The sequence below is a fragment of the Lycium ferocissimum genome, chromosome 5 (genome assembly GCF_029784015.1).
Source record: "Lycium ferocissimum isolate CSIRO_LF1 chromosome 5, AGI_CSIRO_Lferr_CH_V1, whole genome shotgun sequence".
Classification (NCBI taxonomy): Eukaryota; Viridiplantae; Streptophyta; class Magnoliopsida; order Solanales; family Solanaceae; genus Lycium; species Lycium ferocissimum.
Window position 1 is genome coordinate 3120291 of NC_081346.1, and position 13170 is coordinate 3133460.

At 33.7% G+C, this 13170-nt stretch overlaps 1 protein-coding gene across 1 annotated transcript; it reads right to left on the reverse strand.

The window, feature by feature from the left end:
• Positions 1-7709: 7709 nt before the first annotated feature.
• On the reverse strand, positions 7710-11764 carry LOC132058084 (uncharacterized). The gene is made up of 3 exons (XM_059450647.1): positions 11356-11764; positions 10356-10481; positions 7710-8931 (listed from the first exon to the last, which is right to left on the reverse strand). Exons 1-3 carry the CDS (start codon positions 11500-11502, stop codon positions 7996-7998), a joined length of 1209 nt encoding a protein of 402 aa, XP_059306630.1. The 5' UTR covers positions 11503-11764; the 3' UTR covers positions 7710-7995.
• Between the last annotated feature and the right edge of the window lie 1406 nt (positions 11765-13170).

Genomic DNA, 13170 nt, shown 5'->3' on the forward strand with positions numbered 1-13170 from the left:
ACAACTTTTACTGCACATCGCTGTCTTTAATTTTAAGAAATGCAATCCTTAATTTGGGTAGTTAAGAAGTAAAGCAGATTAGTTGAACTTCAGTGATGATGTCGGTTGCAACTAAATGGCATGTTGATCCTCCTCTTATTCCAAGTTGTTAAGGGCCTATTTGGAAAGCCACCCAGGTAATTGGAATTGAGTGTAATTGGGTGTAATTCACAAGTTTGACTCGCTTTGTTTGATCAAGTAATTACACGTTTAGGTGGGAATTGGGTGTAATTGAGAGGTGTAGTGCACTCTCCAATTCTCAATTATACTCTCCAATTCTCGAGAGGAATTGGTAATTACTATGCAGATTTACGCGCTTACTTTTAGTTTGTTTCTTTTTTGTTTATTTTAAGTTCTATTTATTTTTAATTTATATTTTATTTCTATTATTTTAACTTTTGATTTTTAATTTATCTTTTGTTTCTATTATTTTAATTCCTTTTTTATTTTTACTTTGTGATTATTTTTATTTTTTAAAATGTAAGTTTCTTTTTATATTATTTAGTTTTCATTTCCTTTCTTCTCACTCCCAACCTTTACTTCTTGTGGTTCCATGTAATTGCTAGTATTTTTTTTATTTTTATATTTTATTCATTTAGCATAACTGTGTTATTATTTAATTTTTGAAACTACACCTCTTGATATTGGAAAGAATGAGTCATTAACAAACTTGACATCTAACGAGTGACGTTATTAAAGTAGAATTTCGTTGTGAATGAGGTTATAGACTTATATTTTCCTTTCTTTTGAATTATTTACTTAAGTTACGTTGGAACTTACTTATGTAATGTTAGAATTTGACATAAGAGTTTTATGTTAAACTTTTTCTTTTGGATTTTGAATTTAGGTCATATTTTCAATTTTAAGTTATTTGCTTTCATATTGCATGTTGTTTTTTTTTCCACTTACATTTGATGGATTTTTGTGTCAAACATTTGAATAATGTTATGGCATTATATTTATAAATATTTTTTTTTTGTCAAACATCCAATCCATGACGTTCTCAAAAAAAAATCTTCTTTTAAGTTTTATAATTAATTAAAATTAAATATTATTAATTTGAAAAATATATATCAATTATTTTTTACAATATTAGTTACAAATATATGATTATTAATTAATATATTTCAAGAAACAATGTGTTATTAAATAACTAATTTAATATTATTTATAGAGGCAAATATTTTTCAAATATTAATTTTAAATTTTTTTAATTAAATTTTATTTTAAAATTAATCTAACTGTGTAATTACACTTGTGCAACCAAACAACACTCTTGTAATTACACTGTAATTAAGAATTGACAAACAAACTGGTCGTTGTAATTACACAACTGTGTAATTACTAGGTTATGTAATTACTACCCTAGTAATTACACCAATTCCAATTACCAGGTGGCTTTCCAAACAGGCCCTGAAGGTTTTGCTACATCCATTATTAACGTATTTGGACGAATTTACTGTTGAAGTTATGAATTCACTGGGTTTACGGTTGAAGTTATGAATTCACTTAATATGTATGCATAATATCTATCTAGAACCCAATCACTAAAAGGAGTTATAGTACAAAACACCATGAGTTTAAAATCTTTGATCCTCTCTAAGTATTAATATCAGGGGAAACCTCTAATTGCAATAGCTTGTGGTAAACTATATGTGAATCAGAGTCTAAAGATTAGAGTTGTAATACTTTTACTTATTTATTTTTTGATTTCTTCAACATGCTCTCTTATTTCATGTCTTTTTTTTTTTTTTCTCTCTCTCTCGGCTTAATAACGTGGAATAGTTTCTTAAATAGGTGGGGGAGATGCGCGATCATTCCCACATCAACTGCACTCTTAATTAATTTACGGAAAAGGCTCAAATATGCCATCGAAATATCGGAAATGTTCGTTTATGGGCCATTTACGCTCATTTCTTGCCATCAAACAATAGTAACGGCTCATTATGCCATCGAACCATAGAAATGACTCATTTATGCCACTCATCAATAGTTTGACTCATTTATGCTATCATTCGTTACCAAATGACTCATCCATACCATTTTTCATTAACGCCGATTTTATAATACAAGATGACACGTGGCATCCAATTAGAGGTCTACGTCGTTTAATTAAAACGACCCCACTTTTAAATATCAAATTAAGAAAAAATCGACCCATACACCCCCGCCCACCCACAACCATAATCTTGGAGGCCACGTGTCATATATGGTATAGAAACCAAATTTTTTAATGAAATATGGCATGGATGAGTCATTTTGGTAACGAACGAAGCAGATAAATAGTCAAACTATTGATGAGGCAAGATGGTACCATTTCCTATAGTTCGAAGATAAACGAGCCATTTCTAGTTACACATGAGATAAATGAGCCAAACTATCGATTTGAGTACATAAATGTCCATTTCCGATAGTTCAATGACATATTTGAGCCTTTTCCGATTAATTTATTGAATTGTATGATTATCTCATTCATAGAGAGTGCGAGATCAATTAAATAAAGTCGACTTTTCCCTATTTAAATTTTATATATTATTCCAGTATTCCTAATAATTTTGTGAAAATAATGAAAGAGGAAAAATAAAATAAAAAGTAGTGTTACTCCCCAACCGAGCATATGTTTCCTTAGGACTGGACAAGGAAATGAAACAGTACCATTAATTTAATTAACTACAAGAGGACACCCCACACGTGATAAAGAGTTTGTCCCCAACGAACACATTGACCCAATCATAACATTTTTTGTTGATTACTACTTAGACAAACGTACCCACTAATCTATCGTATGCACCCCTCCTTACTTTCACAACTAACACGATTTCCTCACTCGATGAAACAGAAAATATCACAAAACACAGCTTTAATTGGACTCATATTGGTAATATACAGCTAGCTGTGGATGAAACTTGGCCTCTCCTTCTTATTTCAACTCAGACTTTCGTTCAGTACATATGCAACATGATTTTACTCGCATATATCGTATATGGATGCCTTTCCATTTCTCCATTTCCATTTGCCTCCATTTTTAAATTTAATGGATAAAGAAGCAATTTACGATAATGAGTTAAAATTAATAGTTAAGATTTAATTAACTAAATCAAGGTTCTAACAATAATTTGAATAATAAATAAGTCCTTATCAGTTTAAAAACTTTCCAATTATTTCTCCTTTTGCCAGATTTCTTAACTTCAACATTTTCATCTCTTCTCCTCCTTGTGAAGAAACAATATTTTTTGTAAAAAAAAAAAAATTGGCAACACTAAAAATCGTGGCCGCAAAGTAAATTTCTTTTCGTGATATAAATCTATGATTCTAGCAAATTGTTATAATAACACATAACACGATTGAACATCATCGATATTGTTATAAAAATAAGCAATTAGCATAATTAAAAGGAACCTAGTTATTAAAAATATTTAACTGTCTTCATCCCTACTTATAGCTTTTTTTTGGGTAATTACTTATAGCTAATTTTAAAGAGATAGTGCGAAATAGTTAAATTGAAATCAAAAGATTAACTCAAAGAAAAATTGAAAGATAGATTATATTTGTGAGGAAGTACGATAGATTATATTTGTGAGGAAGTACGAAACTGTAGGAAGAGGGAGACTGGGAGATTTTCTTTAAATATATTTATGGATAAAATAATCTGTAGCTATAATTGTGGGATTACTACTCATATTTTTGGAAGCAAATTATATGAAATATTTATTATTCAAACTATGGTTAGAACCTTGATTTATTTAATTGAATTTTAACCATAATTTTAACTCACGCTTATTGCCTCTCATCCAAGTAAAGTTAACTGAAGAAAAATGGAGATAAATGGAAATCGAGAGGAGCCCCATCCAAATGTACATTGACACGGTAAAGACTTTTATTATAATTATGTTAGTGTATAATTTTAATATATTAAAGCAAGTTACATAACTATTTTTCTAGGTTACTTACCTTACTTGTTATGGCCTTTTGGGGGCATGCCCATGTAGTCATATATTCCATGTATCGGTAATAAACAGCCATAAAGATTTAGAGCCTCTTTGGCCAAATCTCTTAAAATAAGCTCAAAAAATAATTTTTTTTTCTTTTTTAACCCTGCCTTTTTTTGCTTATATTAGAAATTTTAGCCTCTTTGGCCAAATCTTTAAGCTAATTTTTTTTCTTTTTTAAATTGCTTATATTAGAAATTTGAGGTGTTTGGCCAAATTTTTAGGGAAAAAATAAGTGTTTTTCTAATTGATTAGCTAAACACAAATTGCTATTCTCCACGTGGACGTATCCTTTAATTATTTGTTAAGTGAATTTATAGTAATATATAAATATTACATTGTTAGCATATAAAACAACCGCTACAGGATCTGATGTGCAGTGTGTACAGGGCGGAGGGAGAGTGCTGGCTACAGGTTCGACTGACCTCATTAACTTTGGTTCAAACTCTGTATTTATCTTAAATATATTGTATTTTTTTACAGAATATTAATTTAGAACCCAATAACCTAAAAAGATCAGAATTTAGAACCCAATAACCTAAAAAGATCAGAATTTAGAACCCAAATTTTCAATCCTGAATCTGCCTGCATAAAAAGTAAACTCTAGAGCTGGGGCCCAATCAACATGACGACCCTCCTAAAGTCACGTGATTGCATGCCTTCCTGATTGATTATGTTATATTATCATGCATTCAAAAATCAAACAAGTTACTGGAATAGTGGAGGCCTTTTCATGGATCGGAGTTGTGGCTGAACAAAAAGAGCTCCCCGTGTGTTCTGCTCTACCATTTAATTAAAGTGAATCCTTGTGGTACACAAAAGTTTGGGTAGAACGTAACTATTGAGTCCATTCATGAAGCTTCTAGGTGCAAAAATCAAGAGTAAAAAACAACAATTTCATTTTCACTGAATAGATATCCATTGTCCGTATATGTAAAGTTGAAATTATGGTTTGTAGAATACTCATGAAGAAGTGTCGTATGTGCAGCTGGTACGTGAAAATGCATGCATAATTTCAAGTCTGGAAGAGAACAAAACAACTATATCAATATGGCCACCAGCATGCATATAGAATGAACACACGTTAAGTTTGAAATGTCTAAGAAAAATACAATTTCTTCTGCAGCGTGCTGCCTGCGTACATTGCGCAGATCTATGGTAAGTCGTCAAATGCATATTGTCCGTGGAAAAATTTTGTCACTTTTGTGAGAGTGTTGATTAATACTAACCAGAAGGGGAATCCAGAAAATTATAAGTTGCAACTTGATCAAAAGAACAAAATAAAGACCCCTGTTAGTTTCCAAAACCTCGTAGGTGTCACTATTTAGTTGCTTTTTATTATACTGTGTAAAAACACTCTCCATCTAATTTGGGGGGTAACTCACTGCATCATCAAGTTTTCCATGGGTATTCTGTCATCAATAATATTTTTCTATTCAAAATTACATACAAAGTACTATGAATAACAAACCTTTAGTCAGTTAAAATATCTAAGAAGTTGTGTAGTAGAAAATGCAGTCCTTTACGGGACGATGAGAGCACATATAGTTTTCAGCTGAAGACATTCGAAACAATGAAAGATACACGTACATTTAAGAACCACGGAAATTAAACCGTCACGACCTGACCTTTTATACAGTAGAAAAATTCTTCTCACAAGTACACTAATACTAGTGTTGTAAGCGTTGGTGTTTTTCGTTATTGTTACTTGACTTTGTTAAATTTCAATTTTGATGTGTTAACTTTAAGTCACACATTTGGCCACTCGATTAAAAGTAGTTATATCCGTTAGCCAATATACATAATATATGTATATCTGCCTGCTATTTTGTGAATGGACGACTATTTATGTAAGGGCTGACAGAATAGTGGGGCCTAAGTAAGATGGGCCAAGGCCCATGCTTGTCCATACAACTGTAGATGATTCAAATGGGTCACCTTTGTGTTTGCTCAAGGCTAAACAAACAAATGAGACTGAAAGACAAGCTCCAAACTGCAAATGAATGGTCAATTTCCAACCATTAAATGTTTAAATGTGCAAGAAGATATGTTAGTTGTGGACATGGATAATGCTCCTATGTGTAGAAAATGACCCATCAAAGTTACATAATTATCCTCATGGGCCGTCTCTGTGAATATGTAGTAGAACTGGACCTGACAAAGATGGGCCCCATTGGGCCTCCCACTCACAACTCCCTCCCCCACCCTCACAATATGTGCCTATTCTTGATTATGATTATTTACCTAACAAGTTCAGTAGTAAAATTGGTGATGAAAACCTGTTATTACTACATTTAAGGATCAGTCAGGGCAACATGTTTGGCTATCATATTGTGTCAAAATATATCACCTGCTGATCTCTTACCACTTCCCAAGTTCGACAAAAACTTACTCCGGATGTTTAGACTAAACCATATCAATTTGTCATGATAAAATAATTTAATGATATGAGAATATATATAAGTTAACCCTTTTCAAGTCAGAGAAGTGTATATGCAAACATTTATCATTAGTCTATTTAGTTCGGTCTAAACATTGGGCGTGTGCGGATATGGTTTTATCAACCAACTCCGTTCTAATAAAGTGTTAATAGGGTTTATTGCATTTCTCTAATATTTGGAGTAATCATAAAAAAAAAAAAAAAAAAAAAAAAAAGGAAAGGCACTCAGGTTCTACCAATGATTATTCTGAACTTTTTTCTATTTTTCCAGAAAATTTCCCATTACATGGGCAGTTGGATTGTAGCTGCTGAGTAAATAAACTATAGTTGTTCTATCTTGGCAATAAAAAATACGGAAAAGGCTCAAATATGCCATCAAACTATCGGAAATGGCTCATTTATGCCACTCGTCAATAGTTTGGCTCATTTATGTCATCAAACTATCGGAAATGGCTCACTTATTCCATCGCCGTTACCAAAATAACTCATCCATGCCAATTTTTCATTAATCTTTTGGTTTTACAATCTGAGATATGACACATAGCTCTATCCAGATTATGGTTGTGGGTGGGTCGGGTGTACGTCGATTTTTTATTAATTTGGGATTTAAAATTGTATCGATTTAAATAAACGACGTAAACCTCTAATATTAAACCTGCCAAAGTTTAAATCCCAAATTAATAAAAAAATCCGAGCCATACACCCGACCCACCCACAACCATAATCTAGTTGGAGGCCACGTGTCATTTCTGATATTGTAAAACCGGCGTTAATGAAAAATTGGCATGGATGAGTCATTTTGGTAACGGCGATGGCATAAATGAGCCAAAGTATTGATGAGTGGCATAAATGAGTCATTTCCGATAGTTTGATGGCGTAAATAAACGAGCCCAAAGTATTGACTTGGCGATAAATGAGTCATTTCCGATAGTTTGATGGCATATTTGAGCCTTTTCCGTAAAAAATAATTGCAAAATCTAACAGTAACATCTTCTGTTTCTCAATCAGTATTATGTGTCTACTAGAAGTGAGAAATCAAGGGTCTTCGCATTTTAGAGAAGAAGTTGATTATGTAATATTGTGTTAAAAGTGCCTAGTTGTTTGAACGGGCTGCACTATAGTTCCAGCTTAAGTTTAAACTTCACATAAAGAAATTTGAAAAGGAAATAAGTAGAAGCAAGAAAATTCCTGCACTTTGCTCAAAGTTGAGCAGCTCGTGAAGCAATGGTTACTCCGGATACAGCAAAAGAGTGGACATTAGGAGATAATAATTAGCAGGAAATAAAGAAAGATAAGGAGAAATAACTCAAGTAAATATCCTTCGTACTCTTAACTGAATAATGCAGCTCCTAAGAGAGTGCCGATATCTCAATGGCAAATCAAATTGGTCATTCTTCTTCTGTTTCAGTTCTTCTAGAACTCATATGCAGTTGGGGCCCAATGACAAGGCTTAATAAGACTCCTAGTACAAGCAAAAGGGATTAGAACTACTTAAAAAGACCATTCATAATAATCACAAAAGGCTGCTCAAACAAGGTCATGGACCAAGGACTTCTTGAGGAAACCGCTCACCTTGGCCTTCGAATCTGCAAAGCGCTGCATGATCCTTTCATCTTCACGACGCGCAATGCCAAGCTCATCCTCTCTTTCGCGAATTCTTCCTTGCAAAGCAGCCAACTCTTCCTTCAATTCATCCAATTCTTTCTTTTTTGCCTCCATCACTTCAAGGTTTTTGGTTTTTGCCTCCTTCAGTTTGCAATAGTCCTTGCCAAGTTGTTTGGCCTGACAGATATCATTCAACCTTCGATGGAGCCACCCGACATCTATTTTGGCAGACTCGAGATCTCTAATTTCAGCAAGCATAGATTGGAGCTCTGTGGAGGTTATGCTTGGCAAATCTGTTGCTTCCAATTTGTTATAGATGTCGCAAACCAACTCCAGGAGTGATGAAGAAAGTTTCACTGAAGTGAAGGAGTTATTCCTTGCAATATCTCCGTGCTTAAGGAAGATCTTCTCCAGGAGAGGTGCTACTTCCTCCTTAACACTATACCCATTAACCATGACTGACAATTGACCAGGTCTTGATTCAACCTCATCAGCATCAGAAGAATGATCATTCATTAGTGCAACTATCCTTGTGATGTTAAGACTCATGGATTTTGTTGGTAGCGCACCACTATGGTCACTTCTGGTTTCTGCTTCGGTGGCATTAGCATTTAACACCACATCAGCCTTACTTAATGTTGCATTGTTCTCAATTACAACTCCAGGGAAAGAAGGTGTTGTTTGAGCGTGTTGCCCTGGTTTCTGATTTTCCACACCCAAGACACCACGGTTAGTTAGAATAGATTGATGTTCAAGTTCTGCACGCACAGAGTCATCAACGTTTTCTTTTGTTGCTACAGAAATTCCAGTGGTAAGATGAGCAGGAACGTCACAAGAAGCACAAGAAGGATACGGTGCCTGTGGAATAAGAAACGAAGTTTAGACAGTTAATAAATGAAAAGGTTACATTGTAAGCCATTCTAACTTCATTAAAAGGATTGCAGAGAAAATGTTCAACACTATAAAGAATAAATATCCTATCGGTGACTTTGTTAATCTTTATAAAGAATAACTTCTAAACAGACTCCTTGACACTGCCGGCATAACTTGTGGATAGAAAGTCTACACACCCACGTAACTGTTGAAGGTAGAAGGCCTGGGCATATAACTATTGAGGAAAAAGGAAAGGTGCAAGAAGACTGCTCTGTTAAAGACATGTATAATCTCTATGTAATGTACATAAGAACATCCACAAATAGCTTGTATTATCACAAGTCCAGCAGATGATAGCCAACTACTACTAGAACCTTAATGTAGATTCAAATCATAGGGAGAAACAAAGTAATAGGTGGCGTTGCGTCCAAATCCTACCAAGAACCTGCATGAGATATTGTCCAATCTCTCTCTCTCTTTGATAATCTGACTATGATAAGGCAGAGGTATGGGAGTACACTGGGTATGTTGTTGTTGTTGATAAGGCAGAGGTACAGAAATGATGGAAATGAGTTCCAGATAGTTGACCGCTGTATCGTCTGAGATGAGACACACATATAATGATCAAAGAAATATGAAACAATGAAGAAAATTAACAAAGGGCATATCAAAGAAAAATGCAGATGCCAAAGGGCATTCTCATTGCTTCTTACTTTCTTAACAAGTTCCTTCTTTCTAAATTCTCATAACCAGCCATGAAAAGAAGAGCCTAAATAATACACTGGACTTGAAACATTCTATTCAATCAAGCAATAGCAATTAAATAAAAAGGCAAGCAAACTTCTGCGAACGATTAATATCCCATAAATCTTGCAAACAAAAACAGGAGATCAATTTCTATTAAACAAGACACGGTTCACTTATATCTGGAAAGAGAAACTGAGTGCATATCATAACATTCAATTAAACCATACTTTCGGGAAGGGAAATAAATTGTGAGAGCTATCCAGAAAACTTCATGCTAATTTCTTGTAACATACAATTCATCTACTATTCACTCTTGCACTACTCAGTTCATCAAAGTTCAAAGAAAAGATTAACTATGAGTCACCGATAAGAATTTAGTAGAGACCCAGTATCTGAATGAGTTGAAAATCAACAAAGCCACAACTATTTTCTTGAATTTTTGGTTTAATATGTTCTTGGATAGTGGTGTGCAATCTTGTGTGGACTTCATAGACTCTCCTACTTGAAGAGTATTCTTTAAAAATTGGCTGTACATATCGATAGGAGATGAACCTGCCCATCCATATGCCATTGCATATTTAGCGCCTTCTTGGTGCTACAATATACGAATGAAAATTCAATCTTACTTATCAAGGGAGTTTGAAAAAGTTTCAATAGCGTACCTTAACATGTCGAACTGGAGACCTTGGGGTCACAGTAATAGACTTACACCGATCAAGGGCTGCCCTCAAAGACGTGCGGGTTTGATACCTGGGACGGGAAGGTGAAGCCTCTGATGGTGCAAAACCCTGTCAAAAACAAAAAAGAGTTAGGCAGCTAGTTGATGCAACTCTATTTGTCTATCTAGGGGCTTCGGAAAACCAAATAAGCAGCTTTATAGTAGGCACACTTGACATGAACTGACACAGCCGTTTTACTTAATGTAATCTAAATTCTAAATGCTAGAATATTACTTTGATGAACAGCAAGCAATATAGCTCCAAAGTCCAAACATATATGTGTAGCTTATGTACATTACAAAACAGTTTAGAGCAAACATGCCAATGATAAACGAAATAGGACCACAAATATATTTTGTAGTAACATGTTAAGCTTCTAATGATTAATCTTGAAACACCATTACCTGCCTATAGGAAAATAATATCCTTCAAGAACAGAGAAAGGGAGTCTATCTCTATTTCTTTTATTGACAGAACAAAAACCAAAACATGATGATTTCAGGTTGCTTTGTCCTGTTCCACTCTCATTTTTTCTTCTTTCACAAATATCAAAGCAGAGTGAACATATTATGCTTATTTTAGCATTTATGTAACGACCCACTAGCCAAAACTCCCTAACAAACAATATATAATCTCATACCCACGCTCTTAACTTTTGCTTTTCAGAATTTTTTTTGAAGAAGTCATTTTCAATTTTGGTCCTACCACTCTAGAACAGAGCAACATATCTTTAACACATTTAAGTTAATGTAACATGCAATACATCAAACACAGCAAAAAAACAACACCAAGAAAACAAGGGAGTGAAGTTAAAAAAAAAAAAAAAATCTTTAAGTCATTAGGGTTTAGAGATAACAAACCCTTTTAGTTTATTTTTCTGAACCCCCCCCAAAAAAAAAAAAAAAAAAATATGATCACAAAAATGTAGAGCTTAAGAGTTTACTGTTGGTGGTTCTTGTTTCATCTTTTTCAAATTTCCACTCAATAAAGAAGCCATTATTTCTTGTTGTGGAGATTTCTGAAAAGGGTCTTCTTCAACACTTGTAAGTTTTTGTGTTTGATCCTTTCTTGGTCTACCTCTCTTCCCCATTTTCTTTGGCTTTTACTAGTTTCCAAAGACCCAAATTCACTCTCTTTTTCCCCTTGTGTTTTCTTGTAAGTTCAAATATTTTTCACTCTCTCACACTCTACAGCAACCACTGAGATTGGTGCAGAGTACTCCAGGCTCTGCAAGAGTATTGTGCAGCCTTACACGTGTCTGTTGCCTGCTATTTTGCTTCTAAAATTGTATAAAAACTTATTTAAGGACGTTGTAACGTTTCATTAGAGATGACATATTTATTTTATTGAATGAAATGTTGTATCCATGTTCAAAATTTTCGTTTAAACCCCTAATCACTGTAAGCGCCTTAGTATGATTTGCATGGAGTATTACAAAGTTTGACACATGAGAGGTATAAACTACTATACCCTTCGTCTCATTTTAGCTGTCGTTTTAATTTAAAACAATTATTCCAAAATTTCTTATAAAATAATAATAATAATTGTCACTTTAGAAATTTACGATAAAAATTTGCAATTATCTCCAACTATATCCTTAACATTAAAGAAGTAGTTCTTTCTAATATTACTCAATTTAAAAGTTTGAGTAGAAAATTTGGTGATGAAAACTTGTTATTACTTCACTAACAATCAATCAGTGCAACATATTTGGCTATCAAATTGAGTCAAAATATATCACCTGCTCAGCTCTTATCACTTTCCAAATTAGGTAAAAACTTACTCGTTCCGGGTGTTTAGACCAAATCATAACTTATCATGATTATGAAATCTAATGGTGTGTGTGTGTATATATATATATGTATATATAGAGTCAAAGAAGTGCATATGCAAATACGTATCATGAGTCTATTTAGTTTGATCTAAACATTTGGCGTGAGTGGATAAAGTTTTATCAACCAACTCCGTTCTAATAAAGTGCATGTCTTCAAGGTTTGATTGCATTTCTCTAATATTTGGAGTAATCATAAACCTAAATGAAAAGGAAAAGCACTCAGGTTCTACCTATGATTTATGATTATGAACCTTCTTATTTTATTTTATTTTTCAAAAAATTACCCCATTACATGGGCTGTTGGAATAATAGCTGCTATGAGTAAATGAATCATTGCTTGTTCTGTTCTGCTCCTATCTTGCCAATAGAAAGAAATTGCAAAATTAAGCAGTGATATATCCTCTTTCACTTTAACCATTATTTGGTATGATGAGACGTGAGTTGAGCTTAGTTGGAAAAGTGAGGATACATATACCCGACCTGAATTTGTTTGAAATTGAGGCATAATTGTTTAGAATCAAGATATTCTTGGACCTGGCTCAAGATGAGCAGCTTATGAAGCAATGAATTAAGCAAAAAAGTAGATGTTAGGAGATAGCAATTAGCAGGAAATAAAGAAGGATAAGGAGAAAAACAACTCAAGTAGATATCCTCTATTCCATTAATTGAACTTCAATGCATCTGCTAAGAGAGTTCTCATATCTCGGCTCATTCCACTCCTAAATGGATCAAACCAGTCATTTTTCTTCTGTTTCAAGTTGTTCTAGCATGATTCAAGAACTGAACAATTTCTTATGTAAAGGATAATAGAACTCCTAGTACAAGCAAAGGAGATTAAATGTACTGAAAAGACCATTCCCACACCACAAACACAGGCTGCTCAAAGAAGGTCACGGACCAAGGACTTCGGGCCTTTTAGTGCGT

Coding starts and splice junctions, on each gene's coding strand:
- LOC132058084 (XM_059450647.1), bottom strand. CDS start 11,502: ATGGGGAAGAGAGGTAGACCAAGAAAGGATCAAACACAAAAACTTACA. Junction 10,482..11,355: donor TGAAACAAGAACCACCAACA/GTAAACTCTTAA, acceptor TGTTTTTGACAG/GGTTTTGCACCATCAGAGGC. Junction 8,932..10,355: donor CTCCAGTTCGACATGTTAAG/GTACGCTATTGA, acceptor CTTATTCCACAG/GCACCGTATCCTTCTTGTGC.